Source organism: Coturnix japonica, chromosome 3 (genome assembly GCF_054131305.1).
Source record: "Coturnix japonica strain WE chromosome 3, WE-NBRP24, whole genome shotgun sequence".
In the NCBI taxonomy this organism is placed as follows: domain Eukaryota; kingdom Metazoa; phylum Chordata; class Aves; order Galliformes; family Phasianidae; genus Coturnix; species Coturnix japonica.
Window position 1 is genome coordinate 30,074,592 of NC_140665.1, and position 17,890 is coordinate 30,092,481.

General features: G+C 55.9%; 2 protein-coding genes across 6 annotated transcripts; both read left to right on the forward strand.

Annotated features, from left to right (window-relative positions):
- Positions 1–348: 348 nt before the first annotated feature.
- On the forward strand, positions 349–8,679 carry NFKBIE (NFKB inhibitor epsilon). Of its 2 annotated transcripts, none has more exons than XM_015857722.3 (6): positions 349–813; positions 6,387–6,489; positions 6,776–6,989; positions 7,090–7,178; positions 7,283–7,540; positions 7,652–8,679. In XM_015857722.3, exons 1-6 carry the CDS (start codon positions 470–472, stop codon positions 7,715–7,717), a joined length of 1,074 nt encoding a protein of 357 aa, XP_015713208.1. In that variant the 5' UTR covers positions 349–469; the 3' UTR covers positions 7,718–8,679. The 2 variants fall into 2 exon arrangements, with proteins under 2 accessions (XP_015713208.1, XP_015713209.1); XM_015857723.3 differs by having other exon boundaries at positions 7,283–7,531.
- A 226-nt stretch (positions 8,680–8,905) lies between these two features.
- On the forward strand, positions 8,906–15,667 carry SLC35B2 (solute carrier family 35 member B2). 4 transcript variants are annotated; one of them, XM_085543209.1, is made up of 5 exons: positions 8,906–8,959; positions 11,486–11,679; positions 12,119–12,279; positions 13,530–13,605; positions 14,113–15,667. In XM_085543209.1, the coding sequence occupies exons 2-5, from the start codon at positions 11,502–11,504 to the stop codon at positions 14,466–14,468; spliced, it is 771 nt and encodes a 256-aa protein (XP_085399335.1). In that variant the 5' UTR covers positions 8,906–8,959; positions 11,486–11,501; the 3' UTR covers positions 14,469–15,667. The 4 variants fall into 4 exon arrangements, with proteins under 4 accessions (XP_085399335.1, XP_015713210.1, XP_015713211.1 ...); XM_015857725.3 differs by lacking the exon at positions 8,906–8,959 and adding exons at positions 10,461–10,668; positions 11,110–11,155 and having other exon boundaries at positions 13,530–15,667; XM_015857724.3 differs by having other exon boundaries at positions 13,530–15,667.
- Positions 15,668–17,890: the final 2,223 nt, after the last annotated feature.

Consider the following 17,890-nt stretch of genomic DNA (forward strand, 5'->3'; position numbering starts at 1 on the left):
CACTACCCTTACTGTAGAAAACATTCTCTTTATACCCAGTCTTAACCGCCCCTCTTTTAGACTGCAACCATTTCCCCTTGTCCCATCACGACACGGCTGCCACTCAAAGGGCCAAACCAGGGCGGGATGGGGAAGCAACACGGCACACTCCGTCCGGCCTGGGGACACGCTGCGGCCCCGGGCTGCCGGCTCCATCACACGGCAGACTCAGCCCCGCGCACTCGGGAGCAGCCCCCGGCTGAGGAAGGGCCCCGCGGAGGCGGGTGCGGAGCCGCTGCCCGCAGCGGGGGGAATCCCGGGCGGGCGGGGCCGGGCGCGGCTGAGTCAGTGCGGGCGGGTGGAGGAGGAGGAGCCGACGAGCGGCGTCGGAGTCGGCGGTCGCTCGCTGGCTTTCCGGCCATGAGCCCCCCGGAGCCACGGCTGGGGCCGGAACCGGGACGGGCTGGCGGCGGGTTCTGAGAGCGGCGGGATGGCGCGGCCGGCGGGCGGCGAGTGCTGGGAAGGCGAGGACGGGCAGTGCGATTCCGGCATCGAGTCCCTGCGCTCGCTGCCGGGCGGGCGGGATAACCCGGCTCCCGCAGACACCCCGACCCTCACCGAGCCGCCGACCCCCGCCGGGGGAACTCCGACCGCCGCAGGAGAGAACCGGACCCCCTGCGAGCCGCCGACCCCCTCCGAGGAGCGCCTGGACTCCAGCTACAGCTCCGGCGCCCTCCCCGAAGCGCTGCCGACCGCCGAACCGCCACCGCCGCCCGACGGCTCGAACCGGCGGCAGCTGGAGGCACTCACCTACGTCTCCGAGGACGGTGACACGTAAGTGAGCGCGGCTCCTGCCGGCCCCTGCGCTGCGGGCTGGGTCCGCTCTCGGGGGACGACCTGGGAGCCGCGGGGATGCTCGGCGCCTCCGGGGCTGGGAGGCCCAGCTCCTGGCGGGACAGGGGACTTTCCACTCCTGCAAAGCTCTCCCAGGGTCGGAGGCATCGCTCCAGGGCAACGCAGTTTGGCCGCTAGTAGCTGCGTTCGGCTCATCACGTCCCCCTGCCTGCGTTCCCTCTGAGGGAGGGGTGGGTTCATCGCAAACACACACGGTGTGAGTGCAGGGTGCTCACAGCTTCGCCCCGAGCCTAGGCTGGTGCTTAATGCTAAGTAATGGGGCAGGAGGAAGAGAAACCAAAGGGCACCGATACGAGCAAGGCAATGACTTAATAGTAGCTGAGCAGCAGGCTGGAGCAGGAGCTGCGGGGAGGCAGAGCTGCCGGCTCCCAGGACTGCAAAAGGTGGAAGCCAGCCACGGTGTTTACTTCCTGCTAAGGATGGTGCCTGCACGGCTGCTAATTAGCTCATTAACGTGGGATCTTTGCTGAAGATTTGTGGCAGGTCTGGCAGCAAGCAGGACCGGCTGCATGCAGCTCCCATGCCCCTGGCCATAGTGTTAACAGCCAGCGATGCCAGCGGGGAGCATCGGGCCGGCCTGGGGAAACAGCGCTACAGGAAGGCAGTCAGTGGGTGCAGCTGCTTGGAGCTGCGTGTGCCGTTCAAGTCTGTCTTGTAGGGCAGCTCAGCCCGCTGCTCGTCTGACTTGCTTGGCCAGAGCCTAATGCAAGCAGCTCATTAACTTGGGAAGCATCAATTGGTGGTGCCTTGGCATCTCCTGCCTGGAGTTACTCTCCCTGAGCTCTCTCAGTGGCTGCAGCCACTCTCCTGTTCTCTCTCAGCTACCATGCAGTTCAGAACAGGAAATCTGCACAGAGCGAGGGGGGAGCCTGCTGTGCACTGGGGCTGGGGGTGTTGGCCCAGGGCCTTCTGAGCCTGCTCATGGTGCTGGGAAGGAAATGTATTCTTGAGGTCACCGCGGCTGGGTTGTGGACTTCTGCCTTTTCTATTCCTGTCTCTCCTCCTGACCCTGTGGCGGAGGTGGGCAGCATTTATATTTAGCAGTGCTGAGCATCCAGCGCTCTGCTCAATGCAAATGGGGACTGCATGTGCTGGTAAGTCCTTGCAGAGTGCTGCTGGGGCGTAGGGCTGAGGCCCCCCCCAAGGGCAGAGGGGCTGCTGGTGTAGGAAGGAAGTTGCCTCATGGGGAGGCGTGGGGTGCTGGCCTCTGAGATGCGTGGGTGCCTCGACACGAGCCTTCCAAGAATCATTTGAAAAACCTCAGCCCCCCCCGGCCTCCTCTGCGGTCCTTCCCCTGCTGGCCTGGGGAAGTCAGGGCTGTAGCAATGGGGCATGTGGCTCCCAGAGCTGCCACAGCAGGCGTGGGCAGTGCTCTGTACTTAGTGTAGCATCCCACTTGTTCCATGTCAGGCATAGAGATGTGCTGCTCCTGAACTCTCAAGCTGTCTCTTCCAAGCATCCGTCTCTTCCTTTCAACCCAGCTCCTGTTCTGATAGGATTCCAATGGGACCTCTCTGCGTGGAAGCTGAGAGAGGGGCTTTCCAATCACAGGGATGGGGAGCTCCGTGCAGGCAGCTCTGGGGTTGTGCCCTGGCTTTCAAACAAGTGCAGCCTTTATCAGGAGCCTCCAAGGAAACCCCCTCCATCTCAGCCTTGCCATGCAGATGTGTAAGCCCTATGTCCTGGGAAAGGAGTGGGCGTAGGACCGGCTTCTGTGAGGTGGGATGGGGCGGTATGGAAAGTCTCCTCACTCACATGGATTTATGAAAGCCCCTGCCAGCCTGGATAGATAGAGCTGGAGTTGCTCAGGAAAGGAGAGATGCAGAGGAAGCCCAACTTCCTCCTTCTACTGGTGATGAGTGCTGCCCCATCTGCTGATAAGAAATCATGTGCCACTGAGCTGTGGGCTGAGGTGTGTTTGCGAGGGCTGGGGGACTGTTCATGGGTAAATGTGGGTCCCCACTGGTGGTGATGCTCTGGGCTCCGCGTGACTGTGGAGCAGGAGGGTCTTCCCACCCAGCTCCTGCCTGCTTGGGCTGTGGTTAGGTGTGATGATGTCCTGCAGGGTTAGGAGCTGCTTTTAGGCACTCAGCAATACATGGCCATCTTAACTCCCTCGTCTCACATGGCCCTGCTCTAGAGATGGCTGCCTGTATGCTGGGGAGCCCTGCTTCTCAAGTTAGTGCTTTTTCCCTGTTCTCATGACTTCTGTCTGGGCTCAGGGAAGTGTTTTTAGACTTACTGCATGCTTAGGTTTACCCTAGAGCTGGTGAGAGCTACAGGGAACTTCAAGGTGCCAAAGGAGGAAAAAGGGCTGGAAATTTCTACGTGCTAGGCTGCAGAAGCCTGATGCCAGCCAGTACAAGGGCAGGGAGGTCTTTCAGTCCTTGCTTGGCTGCTACTTTGGAGGCAGGAGCTCAGCTGGGTTAATGAAGGAAGCTTTGATTTCTGTCAGTTATGGGTTGTCTGAATGATTTTGCATCCATATCAGTGTGGATAACAGAGGAGGCAGATGTGACAGTGAAGGATGGTGTCTGAGCCAGGCGCTGTATGGGGTGGCCCTGCACCTCAGGGAATCCCCCCAGTAAGTGGGTGGTGGATCTGAGCCCCAGGGCTGGTGTTTCATCCAGAGAGCAGCCTGTGGCAGTGCGCAGTGTGCCAGACTGTAAGCCATGGCTCTGTACAGGCTCTAGCAAGGTCTAGCCACTGTCCGCAAGCAAGAAGTTGTTTTGAAGAGAGGCTGTCTCTGTGTGCATGGGAACCAGGAATTGCCTCCTGATGAGCAAATGGCGTTGCCATGGCCAGTGAGCCATCTGGGGATTGAAATGATTCCCATACTCCTGGGACAGGCTGTCTTGCTTCTGGCTCACTCCTTCCCTGCAGGGATGCTGGTGCAGAGCAGAGCCCCATTCTGCATGCAGACAGGCTGAGCTCACCCGATGTCAGCACTGGGCAGAACCACCTCTGCATGCGGGGAGGCATGGAGCTGTACAGCAGCGGGCTGCAGTGTGGGACACTGCCACGCCGCCTGACAGAGGTTGGGGCTGGTGTGTGAGGAAGCGGTTAGCAGTGCAGGTTGAAGGGCTGGAGCAGGGCAGCAGCGTAAGTGTGGAATTCCCCTTCTCTTTTCCTCCCTGCTCACACTCTCTGTGTCGCTGCTGATGCCATTTCCTCCTGGTAACAAGCTTCTCTTGTGCAAATTATGTGCACGATTTCCTCCTCCTCTGCTCAGACAAAACAAGGAGCCAGAAGCAAAGCATTCCTGTTGAGCTTATCTGGAGAGGGATCAAAATGTGTTGGGGTGAATTCCACTGAATGCCTGGTCCCTTGTTCTGGATATGTTGAGGGTGAGATGTTAATGGAGAGGCTACTCTGAGGACAAGCTGTTGTGTTCCATGGATGGAAGGATCTGCACAGTCAGCCCTTGTTCTAGAGAGATAGCAAAGGTTATTCGGAGGTCTGCTTGTGTCAAAGCTGGGTGTCACCATACCCTGTCCTTGTGTCTCTGCTTGCAGCATCCTCAGGCCATGACACTTTCCCCCTGGCAGCATGCAGGCACCTCTTCCAATGGGCTCATCAAGCTCCAGTGGCTGCTGCTGCACCATTCCCCGGCAGCTCACCGCCTCTGCAGCCATTTCAGGAAGCTGAGGCCTGGCAATGAGGAAAGAGGGGAGCGAATGCAGAAATGAAAACCGGGGAGGAGGCTGTGCCTGGGTGGAGAAGGAAGGCAGAAGTGGGAGGAAAAAAAGCAATCCTTTGAAGGAGCTTCGAGGGAAAGCCTGAGATCTGACTGGTGGGAAGGGGCTCTGGTTGTGCAACTCCTGCAGCGTGGATATCCAAACACGCTGAGCTACAAAGCACCCAGCCCAGGGCGGGGGAAATGCCGGCAGAGGGCTGGGCTTTCCACGTCCCCCTGTGACTGTAACACCTGTCCCCACGCTACAGAGCATGGGGCATTCCAGGGTACCCTCCCCAGCTCACCCTAACCGGGCACGGCTCTCTCCCCTGGGAGCCAAGTTTGGCTCTGGAAAGTGAAAGCGGCAGAGGTTTAAAGTTCAACCCAAATTGCTTTGGAAAGTCCCCAGGCTGCACGCGCTTATCTGCGCCATACCTGAGAGCAGCACATCCTGCCATCTCCTCGGCACGTGGGAGCAGGTGTGGAGAGGCAGGGACTGTCCCTGGCAGCAGGCAAAGGCCACCTCAAAGTGCAGCCTCGGCCTGCTGCAAATCTATTGGGGCGTCTTCCTGCCCACTGCCAGGCCTGAGAGCTGTGGGAAACAGCTGTAGGTAGGGGAGCACCTGCTGCTGCTGCCATATTTCTGCATCTGGTCCTGTCCTGCTCCAGAGCATCAGCGGTGCGGGGCACCCAGCGGCCTCATGGAGGCAAAATGTGGGTGGCTCTGCTTCCAGCGGGGAATTCCCTGCAGCAGCATGACCCAGGGCTTCCCCAAGGACGCAGCTTTTCCGCAGGCAGCAGGGCAAAGGGGAACTTGCTCGTTTCACTGCTGAAAACGGGGCTCAGCTGAGGGTGCCTGGGGTGCCGAGTACTGGCTTGATCCATGGAGGAGGCAGCTTTGATGGGCTGCTCAGGCTCTGCAGCCCTCCTGCAGCCCCTCCTGCCTCCCTGTAGCCTTTGAAGGATGTCCTGCTCCTTTACCCTGCGCCCATGAGGGGTGAAGCAGGTTGGTGGTGCTGGGCTGGAAATTCCCCTCGGGCCCACTGCTGCTGCTCTCACTTCTGTTCTGACTGCACGGAGACAGTGAGAACTGGTGTAAAACCAGCGCAAGCATTGCAGCAGGAGAAGGGCAAGGGATGGGTGGGCTGAGAATGAAATCTACCCTGGGGCTGGGACAGCCTGAGCATCCAGCAGTGGTGAGTAGCAGGTCTGTCTGCAGGTACCCAGCTCTTCAGAACACTCTGGTGTATCCCTCTGCATGCCAGCCCTGTCACAGCAGCACCAAAGGGGAAGAGGAAATCAGTGGGGACTGGAGGAGAGGCTGGCACAAGGGCTGTGCCATGCAGGTGATCTTGCACTGGTGCCAGGCTCCTGCCCAGTTCTGGCTGCCTGCCTTGGTGCAGGAGAAAGCAGAAGTGTCATCATGTGGAGCCAGCAGTGGGGGACTGGAATTCCCCTGGTAGCTGCTGGAATTCAAACCTCCTGCTCAGTGGGCAGACCTGGACCTTGGGCTCTGCAAAATGCTTCTCAGGCTTTGCCATCTTCCCCGGCATTCACTGTGGCCCAAGGGAGGAGGGGGGTCATGTCCCCTGTGGTCAGCAAAGGGGTCTGTCCTGGGGACCTGAGACTGTGCTTCTGTCCCACCCTGCAGCTGAGCTGCCCTGGAGAGAGAGCAGGGTTGGAAGCTACGAACTGGTGGGTGGCTGGGGGAAGTGGGGAGGTTATTTCAATTGCAGCAGTGGAAAATCTCTGCCCCTGAACGTGTCACTTGGGACTGATTTTTTTCCTTCTTTTCTATCCCTGTTCCCCTGTGCAGGTTGGTTCACCTTGCAATTATTCACTGTGTCCCAGATGTGGCACTCTGCTGCATCGCTCAGCTTCCCAGAGAGCTGCTGGAGATCCAGAATGACCTTTTCCAGGTATGACACAAGTGAGATGGTCAGAGGGAAGGAGGCAGGCAGGTACCACCCTACTGGTTGCCTGCTCTATCAGCCTTTTCCCTAGGGAAGCCTGCTTGCTGTAGGGCATGATAACGACTTGTGGGCAATCCCTTTCCAAAGAGGGGGAAGGCAACACCTTGGGAGGGAGGAGAGCAGCTCTCGGTACTGGGGATGGAAGGTTGGCCACCCCATGCCACCAGGCTGCTTGCTGGGAGCTGGCACTGCATGGCACCCCTGCCTCTTACTTTCTGCTTTCCTCCTCCAGACCCCACTGCACCTGGCAGTCTATCTGGAGCAGCCCAGCGTAGTCCAGGCACTAATCCACAAAGGAGTCAACCCTGGGCTGCAGGATCGCAATGGCAACACCCCACTGCACCTGGCCTGTGAGCAGCAGCGCCTGCGCTGTGCCCGGCAGCTGCTGCAGGGCACGGCTGAACCCCCTGGGCACTCCCAGGACCTGCAGCTCCAGAACTGGCAAGGTGGGACCCAGGGGGCAGCCCAGGAGTTGTGTTGTAAATCCAGGATCTTGGTGGGAGACTGGAAGTGACGCTGGCTGTCTCTCCTGTCTCTTCTCTGCAGGCCTGGCCTGTCTGCACATCAGCACCTTGAAGGGGAACATCCAGATGATGTCCCTGCTGCTGCAGAGTGGTGCCAACATTGATGTTCAGGTAAGGCTGGAAAGGGCTGCTATGGGGCTGCACCTCTGCACCCTGCCTGTGGGGTGTGGGTGCTGTAGGGGGGGACCTCACATCCACATCCTTGTCACTCATAGGAGGGCACAAGTGGGAAGACCCCACTGCACATGGCAGTGGAGTGCCACAACCGGAGTGCTGTCCAGTTCCTGCTGCACAATGGGGCCTACGTGGATGCCCAGATGTACAACGGCTGCACCCCGCTCCACCTGGCTGTGGGTCGCAAGGACGCTGCCATCGCCGCCATCCTCTCACACTCCGGGGCAGACACCCTACTGAGGAACATGGAAAACGAGACAGCCCAGGACCTGGCTGATGGCAATGATGATGTGAGTGAGGCAAGTGGGGATGCCGAGAATTGTATCGGCATGTAGGAAAGGTGGGGGCTGCGGGGTGGTGGTAGAGGCACAAGAAGGATGCTTATAGCCCCGCACCCTTGGCTTTTGCAGCTCCTCGCCTTGCTGCCCTTTGACGACCTGAAGATCTCGGGGAAGCCCGTCATGTGCTCTGAGTGAGCGGTGGACACAAGGCCCACAGGCGGCCTCCTCGCCCCATGCTGCCCCCCTGATGCCTGCAATGGGTGTGGAGCCATGTGTTATGCCTGCCCGGAGAAGAGTTTTGTGGGCCTTGGGCTGCCTTTCTGGACAGAAGGAGGTGGCACTACGAGCACTACACAGGGGTGGCTGTGCCCAGATTTGTGCCTGGTGGGGTCTGTGCTACAGATCAGCAGGACTGAATTCCCTTCCCTACCAAGGGCCTGAACTGCAGGGGCTGTGGGCTGTCGCTGACTGGGGATGGAGCAGGAGAGGACTGTTCATCACACTGCACAGGGACAGAGTATCCTTTGGCACCCCAGCCCTCATCAGAGCAAGTGTGTGTGAGCAGCTAGCGCTCACTGTAATAAACCTTTGTTCTGGCTGCAGGTGCTCCAGCTCTCGTGTCACCCAACCTCCTCCACTCCCACACAGTGTCAGGTTGATTAGAAACCATAGGGTCTTCCCTGGGTTCTGCAGGCTGAAGTGATGGCCGGACGGGTCGTCTCCACATCCTTTAGTTCCTCACCTCCCATCCCTGCCTCTCACCTGTGCTGTGGGAACAGACACCCAGCCCAGCCAGGGGAATTCCCTGCTTGCCTCCATGGAGCAGCTGCTGTTGTGCGGGGCAAGCCCTGGATGGCGCAATCACCCTCGATGCTGCAGAGCTGCTCGCAGCTTTCTTTCTCCCTTCTTGCAAAGGCTGATGTGAGGGAACACTGCCAGGAACGCAGCACTTGCTCCTCTGGTCTCTTGAGCTGCCATTGAGGAGCTGTGTTAGCAGCACCTGCCAAGGCCGGCTGCCCTGTGGCTGTGGGATGCAGCTTCTCACAGTGCTGTGGTGGTGCCAGGCATGAAGGAGAAGGAGCCGGAGGGGAAAGGCAGAAGCAAGTGATCTACAGTTTGATGATTATTATTTTTTAATAATAAAACAAGTGCTTGGGTTTTGGTGTTGTTTTTTATGAGTGTTGTAAACCGTTACAGCGTGGCTGTATCCAGCCCTGCCTTCTCGCAGCTCCTGACGTGTAGCCGGGGCTGCCCCGTGTTTTCCTCCCGCCCTCCGCCGTAGCGAGGCCGGGCCCGGTGCCGTGGCTCCGCACGGCTCCTCCGCGCCGCCAGGGGGCGCTGTAAGGGCGACGCTGCGGCCGCCGGGCGGGAGTTCCGCCGCCGGGAGCGGGCTGAGGGCAGCCGGCCGGGAGCGGAGCGGGCCGGAGCGGGCCGCAGGTGGGTGCTGGAGCCGGAGGGGCTGCGCGGTATCTGCGAATGGGTTTGCCGGTCAGGGGCCGGCCTCGTAGCGCTGGGAGCTTCCTCTGCCTTTCTCTTGTCGGTTCCCGGCGGCTGTCCCCGGTCCCGGGCCGAAAAGCCGTGCGGTTTTGCGGCGTGAGGCGGCCCCCCCGTGAGTCCGGGCCCGGGCCGGAGGGAGAAGCCGTGTGAGTGAGTGCCGTGGGCCGGTGGGTGCTGGTGATGGGCCGGCGGTTGGACTGAGTTGGTTTGTGAAGTCTTTTCCAGCCTTAACCATGGTGGGATTCCGTGCGATGGGATCGTGCTCGGAGCGGGGCCTGGCTCTGTATGCTCGAGGCTTCCCGTTAGGTGCTGCGGATGAGCTGGGCCGCGGCCGGGCGGCGTTTCAGCCCCGAATCCACGACGCAGCTGAGTCAGGAGCCCGAGGCGTGGGGCTGGGGCCTGGCTCGGCCCTGCGGCCGTGCATGCAAAGGGCAGCCCCCTGTGAGCCGGGGAACTGCAGCCGGGCTGCGGTCCCGCTCTGAGGCGCCTTTCATGCCTCGTCCCGCCACCCGCACGGCCCCCTCCCACCTGTAACACTGGCGGCCCTGTTCCCTCCGAGCCTCAGCCTGCAGCTCTGAATCAGCGCTCGGCGTCTGGGAGCTGCTAGCGCACACATAGAGGGCCATTGTCCCGCTGTATCCTCCTATGGGAGAGAGGGGCTGCTCCTGCTCTTGCAGCAGTGCTGGGGGTGGGGGGGTGGCAGACTTTTGGTCTCTTGTCAAGTTGTGAAGGGACGCGTGGCTATGAATGTAGCAACCGACCTTGCAGTTTGTATCAGACTTCTGCAAAAGCGAAGGGCCTTTCTGCACCCTCTCCTTGGCAAGAGAGATGCTGCCATCAGCCAGGGTTACCTCATACAAACCTGGGGCACGTGGGCAGCATCAGCTCCCAGTGCTACTGCTGAGCTCTTTTCCTTACATCCTCCAGCACCCTGCAATGCCTCTCAGCAGGAGAGAGGCCTGAAGGAGGGGAGGGTAGGGGCAGAGACGTCAGACTTCTCTTTTAATGAGGAGAGAGCAGAGGAATGGGAAGCAGGCCCCAAAACCTGCTCCAAGCTGTTTGCACTTCTACCCAGGATGGGAATTTCTGGCTCCTGTAAGTCACTGAAGCCTTGGCTTATGTCAAGTTGTTGGACACCGAGGCCTGTCTGCAGCAACTGAAGATTAGAAAAGCCCCTGAGGCCTTTCCCAGGGCACAGGAGGACAGTAGGAAGGGAGAGCTTGTTGCTCATGAAATGACAGGGGACTTTTTTGCCCTTACAGCCCTAGCTTTGTTAGTACTCTGAGATTCATGCATACTGAAGACCACAGCTGTATGACACTGAGGGGCCTAAATTCCTGTGAATCACTTGATTTTGCAGGGGGAGTTAGCATCTTTGGCCATTCATCTTCCATCACAGGAGCCCAGAGCTTCATCTGTTGCATTTTTATGTACTCCACAGCACCATCACTTGACCGGGCTCCTGTGGGGCTTTTTCTGCAGCAGAGACTGAGGCAAGAATGGAGCATGGACCAAAGATACCTCCTCCCTGCTGCAGAAAGCTGCTTTGACCTTGGAGCAGGCTGCTGCAGGACAGGAGGATGCCAGTGGCCTTGGGTGCAGAAGTCTGTGCCAGTTTCCTCATTGCATATCTGCTGCTTTTTTTCTTGGTATGGCCAGGATTTGCTTGTGCAATGGAGGGGATGGTGGGAAGAACTACAGGTGCATTACAGCTGTCATAAAGCTGAACAGATCAGCCCTCAGGTCTAGTGCTGAAGATCATCAGATGCCTTTGCAGATAGCACTGGTAAAAACCCAATCAGCCAGCTGATAAGAAGGTTCCTTCCCAGCCTTGCTCTCTGGCTGTGCCTTGTCAAGTGGATGAGCCCTGGTAATTTCCTCAGAGCTGCAGGGAAGCCCCAGGACTATGTGCTGTCCCAGCAGGGAGATGGGTGAGCCTGGCAGCCACATGCCCCCTATCTCTCTGCTCACTTGGTGTAGTTGGAGGGAAAGCTCTGAAAGAAAGGCTTTTCTGGCTGCAGGCTTGTAACATGAGCTGCTAGGTAGAAATCTCTTTCCATTTGATGACATTTATTTTTTTTTCCACTCAGAAGAAAGAAGTCTGCGTTTAGCTGTGCTAAAGTTTAACCTGAAAAGGTGAGGTGCAAGGTGCTCCTTGCTTTTGGAACAAAGGCGTTGTCAAAACCAGCCCTTTACAACAGTGTTCAAACATCCTCTTCAATCCTGGAAGCCCAAGCTTTTAAGTCTACGTGTTCCTAAGCCAGAGCAAACACTGTTAACAGATGCAAATATAAACTCCACAGGGCCTTTCCTACTCTGTGTTCTGTGATAATTGCTGTCATTGCCGGGGTGGGATCTGGGTGCTGCCTGCTGGGCAGGAGCAGTCTGGGAGGTGGGTGGTGCAGGTAGGCAGGGGAGCAGGCTGTGTGTTGGTTGTCTCCCATCTGCCTCTTTGTCTCTCTACAGATTTTGTGTTCCCCTCATGCCGGCTGCTCTCCCCGCCATGGCTACAGGTGAAGAAATGTCCCCTGCCCTGCAGGACTCCTGGGGGGACTTCTGGCTCTTCCGTTTCTTTATTAATGCTGCTGGCTACGCGAGTATTGTAATACCAGGATTCCTCCTCATCCAGTACTTCAAGAGAAGGAATTACCTGGAGACAGGTAAGGGCAAGCAACAGCTTCCCTCCCAATATCCCGCCTCCTTTGAGCCCTCTGCACCCCCGTTCTGTCACCCTCAGTCAGCGCTGACAGGTGGTTCTCTCACTGTGCTTTGTTGGACCAGCCTTGACCTGGGCATAGACCTCCATCCCTAGGAGCTATCCTGAAACAAATCTCTCCCAGGCTCCCATAGCAGCAGATACAGAAGTTTGTTCTGAACAATTAATTCAGAATCTGCCTGAGGCAGCCCAATCCATGGCTACATAAGTAATATGAGAATTTGTCTGCTAAAGGCCGCAGTCTCTATCTGGTGATGCATGTAGTGTAATGAATGGACCGTTAGTCACAGAGAAGTTTAGTAAGGAGGGAGCCTACACCTCCCAAGCTGGTGTGGCTTATGGCACCCAGGCTGTGGTTAATTCTGTGTCTCTTATCCCTTCAGGCCGAGGCATTTGCTTTCCTGTCATCAAATCGTGTGTATTTGGCTCTGAGGTGAAGTCTGTACATCCAGAGGATGGCTCCCTGTCATCCCGGGCAGAGCCTACAGAGTCCTCTACAGCCCGACAGGTCTTCAAGCTGCTCTTCTGTGCTGCTGGTTTACAGGTAGGGGCTCTGTGTATGTGCGCATGGCTGTACCACTCAGAATGGAGGGACTGGAAAATGAGTTTGTACTACCAGTTCCTTGAAGATGCAGCGCTGTCCTTGACAGGGCAGGGTTGGAGGCTGGGACAGTCTCTCCACTAGGATAATCCACCAGGGCTGCTGTGTAACCTTTGAAGGAGCATTCTGGTGTTGTCTGAATTAAGACCTCTCTCATCTATCCAAGTGAAGTCTCCTGCATCCATGGACAGGGAAGATTTTGAGGCTCAGAAGGATTGTTTGGGCTGCTCTTGTTCTGGCTCCCATCAGAGCTGCAGGTAGTTTGGAGCCCTCTTAAAACACAGGCTCTCTTCTGGGTCACTTTCTGGGGCTGATGGGTTCTGCCCTTGATAGATTGGATTCAGATAGCAGGGAAATACTGAATTCAGTTACAAATAGAGAAGATCTTTTAGTTTCCTTTAGTCTCAGCTACAGCCTAATTATCATCAGGAAATGCAGCTTTTTGGTTCTGTGAGGACTAAATTTAATTATTATACAAAACTCACACATCCTGCAGCCAAGCAGAAGATGCCCACACACTGGCCTACTATCCCAGCACATTCAGACTTACTGCGAGGACACCACCGTGTCATTTCATCTCTCTGCCTTAGTTACTTGGGAGAGAACAGTCCATGTTTCTTTTGACAGAGGCTCAGTGCTGTAGCGCTGGGGCAGCATAAATAGTGGAGCTGACAGCCAGAGCAGTGATTATCCCTGGAGAATAATTATGTCTGCTATAAGCTAGAATTGATTTGGGTGAATGAACTTGGTCTGTAGCGCTGGAAGTGTAAACCAGCACAGAGGCCATTGGGAAAGCTGCCAGGACCTGCTGCAGGGATCTGGCACCAAAACCAGAGCTATACATCAGTAATGTTCTCTGATCCTGTCCATCTGGTTCAACAGGCAGTTTAAAACAAGTGTTTTCTGTATACTGAGGTGTTGCTTTGTGGGCTTCTCTTTCCTCGTAGAGGCTTTACTTGAACAGGGCTGGTTTTGTTTGGCTCTAGTTGTTCCTAAGTGTAACCACAAGGTACGGTGGGCTCCTGCAGGTTGTTTGCAACAGGAGCAGTCCCATCTCCCAGTGTGTCAGGGAAGCACTGCTATGAAGAGGATGAGGCAATGACTGGGTGGACAAGGATCTCCTGGGATCTATTCTTCCAGTGGTTGTTTGTAGCTGTGTGGATTGTAACCCCTGTGCTTCTCCTGCTTCGCAGGCTTCCTACCTCACATGGGGTGTTCTCCAGGAGCGCGTGATGACAAGAACATATGGTGCTACTGAAACGGACCCTGGTGAGAAGTTCAAGGACTCCCAGTTCCTAGTATTTATGAACCGCATCCTGGCCTTCACTGTGGCTGGTCTGTACTGTGCCCTGACCAAGCAGCCACGCCACGGAGCTGCTATGTACAAGTACTCCTTTGCCTCCCTCTCCAACATCCTCAGCAGCTGGTGCCAGTACGAGGCACTCAAATACATCAGCTTCCCCACCCAAGTGCTGGCCAAGGCTTCCAAAGTGATCCCTGTAATGATGATGGGTAAACTGGTGTCACACAAGAGTTACGAGTACTGGGAGTACCTGACAGCTGCCCTCATCTCCGTGGGGGTCAGCATGTTCCTGCTCTCCAGTGCTCCCAACAGACACATGTCTACTGTCACCACTTTCTCTGGTGTAGTCCTCCTGGCCGGCTACATTGTCTTCGACAGCTTCACATCCAACTGGCAGGATGCCCTCTTCACCTACAAGATGTCTCCTGTGCAGATGATGTTTGGTGTCAATGTCTTCTCCTGCCTTTTCACAGTGGGCTCACTCTTGGAGCAGGGAGCGTTGCTAGAATCAGTGCACTTCATGGCTCGTCATTCGGAGTTCACAGCCCACGCGGTGCTGCTGTCTGTGTGCTCTGCCTGTGGCCAGCTCTTCATCTTCTACACCATCAACCAGTTTGGGGCAGCTGTCTTCACTATCATCATGACTCTCCGCCAAGCCTTTGCCATTCTCCTCTCCTGCCTCATCTACGGCCACACTGTCACTGTTGTGGGTGGACTGGGTGTAGCTGTCGTCTTCATGGCACTCTTCCTCCGCGTCTATGCCCGCAGCCGCATGAAGAAGCGCAGCAAGAAACTACCACCAGGGGAGAGCCCTGTACAAAAGGTCTAAGGAGCTGAGGCCAGGGCCTCTGAGCTGTGCCTGCTGTCCTGCCTCTGCTGGGGGGCGCTTGCTTGATCTGTCAGCACCCACTGAGAAGCCAGGTGGGGTGTGGTTAAGCTGGACAAGTGACTTACTTTTCCACCTGCTTTTCCTGGGGAAGGGGCTGCAGCAAGCCCAGGGAATGCTCTGGGTTGCCACAGGTCCAAACCTTTCTATTTGCCTTAATAGGTCAGAGACTTCCAGCCAAGGCACAGGCCTAGGGACTTGCAGCTGCAGGGGTAAACCAGTGTGGGGCTGCTGGTGCTCCTGCCCCACCTGTGTCATGGTTTCTCTTTAAGGTCATTGACTGAACAAGGGAGCTCTTTTCCACGGCACCATCTTGCCTCTATGTCTGTCGCTGCTACAGAGCTCAGCAGGAAGAGAGGGCAGATAAAACACTAGCTCTGTCTTTGAAATGCCTCTGTATGAGGCAGAGTCCTGAGCTGAGCCTGTGGGAAGTAGGACAGAAACTCCCAGCCTCAGGCTTCCTTCCCAGGAGGTGCTCCAGGTAGGACAGGCACAGCTCAGAGAGGACCTGTCCTACTGCAGGCCTGGGATCTGCTCTGGGAGGGCATGCTGGAATCCCAATTTGGTTTGTCAGTCCCTCACCCCAGCTCCAAGTCAATTTTCTTTGTTCCTCCTTGCCCAGGCTGATTTTTATGCAGAGACAGAGGCTTGCTGAGTTATTCTAGGTTGCTTTTCAGTTACATCCACTGCTCTTACAGGCCAAAGGCTTCAGTGCCCAGAATCCCCCAGCATCACTTCATGGTGTCACGGTTTCTGGACTCTGTAGCTGCCATTCAGAGAAGCACAAATACCCACTTATTTTTTCCCTGCCAACTGGAGGTATCAGCCCCAGCTTTCATGGGGCCTTTACCAGTGCCCCACGGTGCCTGGAGGTCTGCAGGAGGGGACAGAGCCCTCTGTCATGCCTCATCCCCTCTCACCAGGCAGCAGAGGATGGAGGAGCAGGTGCCTGCCCGTAAGGCAACAGGGGATGGAGCAGTAAAGGCTGCTCCCACTGCTCTTCTCCAAAGCCTGGGTTGAACCCATTAACCCTTTTCTCCCCATCACAACCTGACTGACAAAGTCAGCAGTTTTGGTACTTTTGAGAAGCAACGTTTTTCTTCTTTTTATTTTATTAAATTAAAAATATGCTGCATATAGTACCCAAGAGGTAAATAGTTTTTTTTGTATGTTTGTTTTTTCTTTCCCCTATATCTCCCTCCCCCTGTATCCCACCTTTCCTTCCCCAAGCTGTTCCCTAATCTCCCAGTCTTTGTTATGCTATCTGTTCTTTTCAAACATGGGTACATCTGCCTGCACCCAGGGGAGGACCTACAGCTCCAAAGCCCCATGCCTGATCTCTGCACAAACATCTGGAGAACATAGCCATGCTTGAACCTCTGCTTGGGCTCAAGTGCATCAGGACCTGCAAGTCTGTACCAACTTAATCGTGATAAAGACTTGGGGACCATGCAGGAAACCCAGGAGCTGCAAACTCCAGGAGGATGGAGCTGCAAACAGGGTAGGTGGATAGAGGTGATGCCATTGGTGGCCAGAGCCCCCACTGCTGTGGCAAGGCCTTGAAGGAGCCCAGCCATCATGGAGTGCATTTTGCACCAACACCAGCTCCACAAATCCTGTATAGGCCCCTGCTGCACAAGTGAGGTGTTGAAAAAAGCTTTCACCCTATACTTGTGCTCTCTGGGCCCAGCAAGATTTGGAGTCAACTGTAGAGCCTTGAGGTGAGGGTTACAGGAGAGGCTGATAAGGCACATTAACATTACCTCCTCTTAATTCTATTTCAGTGTCTTCTTCCCTTGCAGCAGCCTTCTGTTTCATTCTGCTCCTTCTTCCTCTTCCTGTTATAATTCTACCCCATCTTCCACCCTTGTAGCAGCTGCCTTCTGCCTTCCACTTCATTCCACTTCCACCTCTGCTTCTGTTTCCTTCCTCTTCTATTTTTGTTTCAGGTTCTACTTCTGGTTACACTTCTGCTTTGAGTTCCTCCTTGTTCCATTCCTTTCCATTTCTGCTTCCACTTAATACCACTTCGACTGCATTCTGCTTCCTCTGGCACCTCTATTTCATTCCACTTCTGCTTCCTTCCCTTTTGATCTCCCCTTCTGCTTCATTCTCTTTCCAGTTACACTTTAGTTTACTGTTTTGCTTTGTTCTGCTTCTCATTCCTTCTTAAACTTCTGGTTCCATTTCAACCTCTGATTCTTTCTGTCCTCATAGCCGCCATCTTCCACCCTTACAACAACATTCTGCCCTTCCATTTCTGATTCCTCCCACTGTCACTTCCATTTCTTTCCACTTCACTTTGCTTGTGCTTCCACTTCATCTTCCATTAACACTTCTGCATCTGGTTCCACTCCCCACCTGCTTGTCTCCTCCTGCTTCCGTTTCCACCATTGCAGTGCTGTGTCCTGCAATGCCTCAGTGTGCAGGCATGACTCCAGTTCCCACCAGAGCTGTGCTCTACACCCTTTTTCTCTTTTCAAGATAGATGCTGGCTGAAACATCCACTCCATTTTGTGCCTGTGGCTGCTGGCATGCCATTGAGTAGGACTTGATCTCCCTTTCCCCTGCCCAACCCGAGGCCAGCGTGGCAGAGGGTGACAAGCCTTACAGCTGAAGTTTGATGCAAAGAGCAGATGGCTCAGATGATGCCCCAAGCCTCTCAGTCATCCAAGAAACAGGTTAAAGCAAGGTGCTGCTAAGCCCAAAGGGCTGCAGAAGCTTTAAAACAGCAGGCTGGATGGCAGAGGAAAGGTGAAGTCTAGAGCAAAACCTGCAAAAGCAGTATGACATAAGAGCTAAACAGGCAGCTGAAGTCCCCAGCAGTTTCTCTCCCCCCACCCTCATCACAACTCTGCTGCAAGGGAACAAGCAGATGGCCCCTGCCGCTGCTCCTGCCCGGAGAGATGCTTTGATTAGACCAGCCAGCAGGAATACACACTCATATCCTGTTAGTTTACTCAGCTGTCAAGCACAGCTTGACAAGGTTTCTCTGCCAGCTGCAAGTCATGCAGCACTGCAGGCAGAGAGCTGGGGATCACCTCTCCTGCCCAGCAGGTCCTTTCTCACCTACCCTCTCTGTGCTGTCAAAGCAGGGAAGTAGCAAAGGTGAGCTAAAGCACAGCACCTCCTGCAAGTGATACTCCAGGTTCATATAACCCCCGCTTATACATGGCAGGAGATAACAGTCCCAAGCAGCTCACCAGTGCAATGAAGCGTGTCTGCAGGCAAAACAGGCCTGTCAGCCCTCTCAGCACTGCACAAGCTGGGCTCTGCATAACTCTACCTCTGGAACTGAGCATCCTCACCTTCCACTTTCTGAGCACCACCAGCCTCAAGCATGAAACACAACAGAACCATTGATG

What these genes read in the sequence shown, in the direction of transcription:
- NFKBIE (XM_015857722.3), top strand. Translation starts at nt 470, where the DNA reads ATGGCGCGGCCGGCGGGCGGCGAGTGCTGGGAAGGCGAGGACGGGCAG. An exon ending in GTCTCCGAGGACGGTGACAC is followed by an intron (nt 814 to 6,386) that starts GTAAGTGAGCGC and finishes TCCCCTGTGCAG; the next exon opens with GTTGGTTCACCTTGCAATTA. An exon ending in GTGCCAACATTGATGTTCAG is followed by an intron (nt 7,179 to 7,282) that starts GTAAGGCTGGAA and finishes TGTCACTCATAG; the next exon opens with GAGGGCACAAGTGGGAAGAC.
- SLC35B2 (XM_015857724.3), top strand. Translation starts at nt 11,502, where the DNA reads ATGCCGGCTGCTCTCCCCGCCATGGCTACAGGTGAAGAAATGTCCCCT. An exon ending in AAGGAATTACCTGGAGACAG is followed by an intron (nt 11,680 to 12,118) that starts GTAAGGGCAAGC and finishes TTATCCCTTCAG; the next exon opens with GCCGAGGCATTTGCTTTCCT. An exon ending in TCTGTGCTGCTGGTTTACAG is followed by an intron (nt 12,280 to 13,529) that starts GTAGGGGCTCTG and finishes CCTGCTTCGCAG; the next exon opens with GCTTCCTACCTCACATGGGG.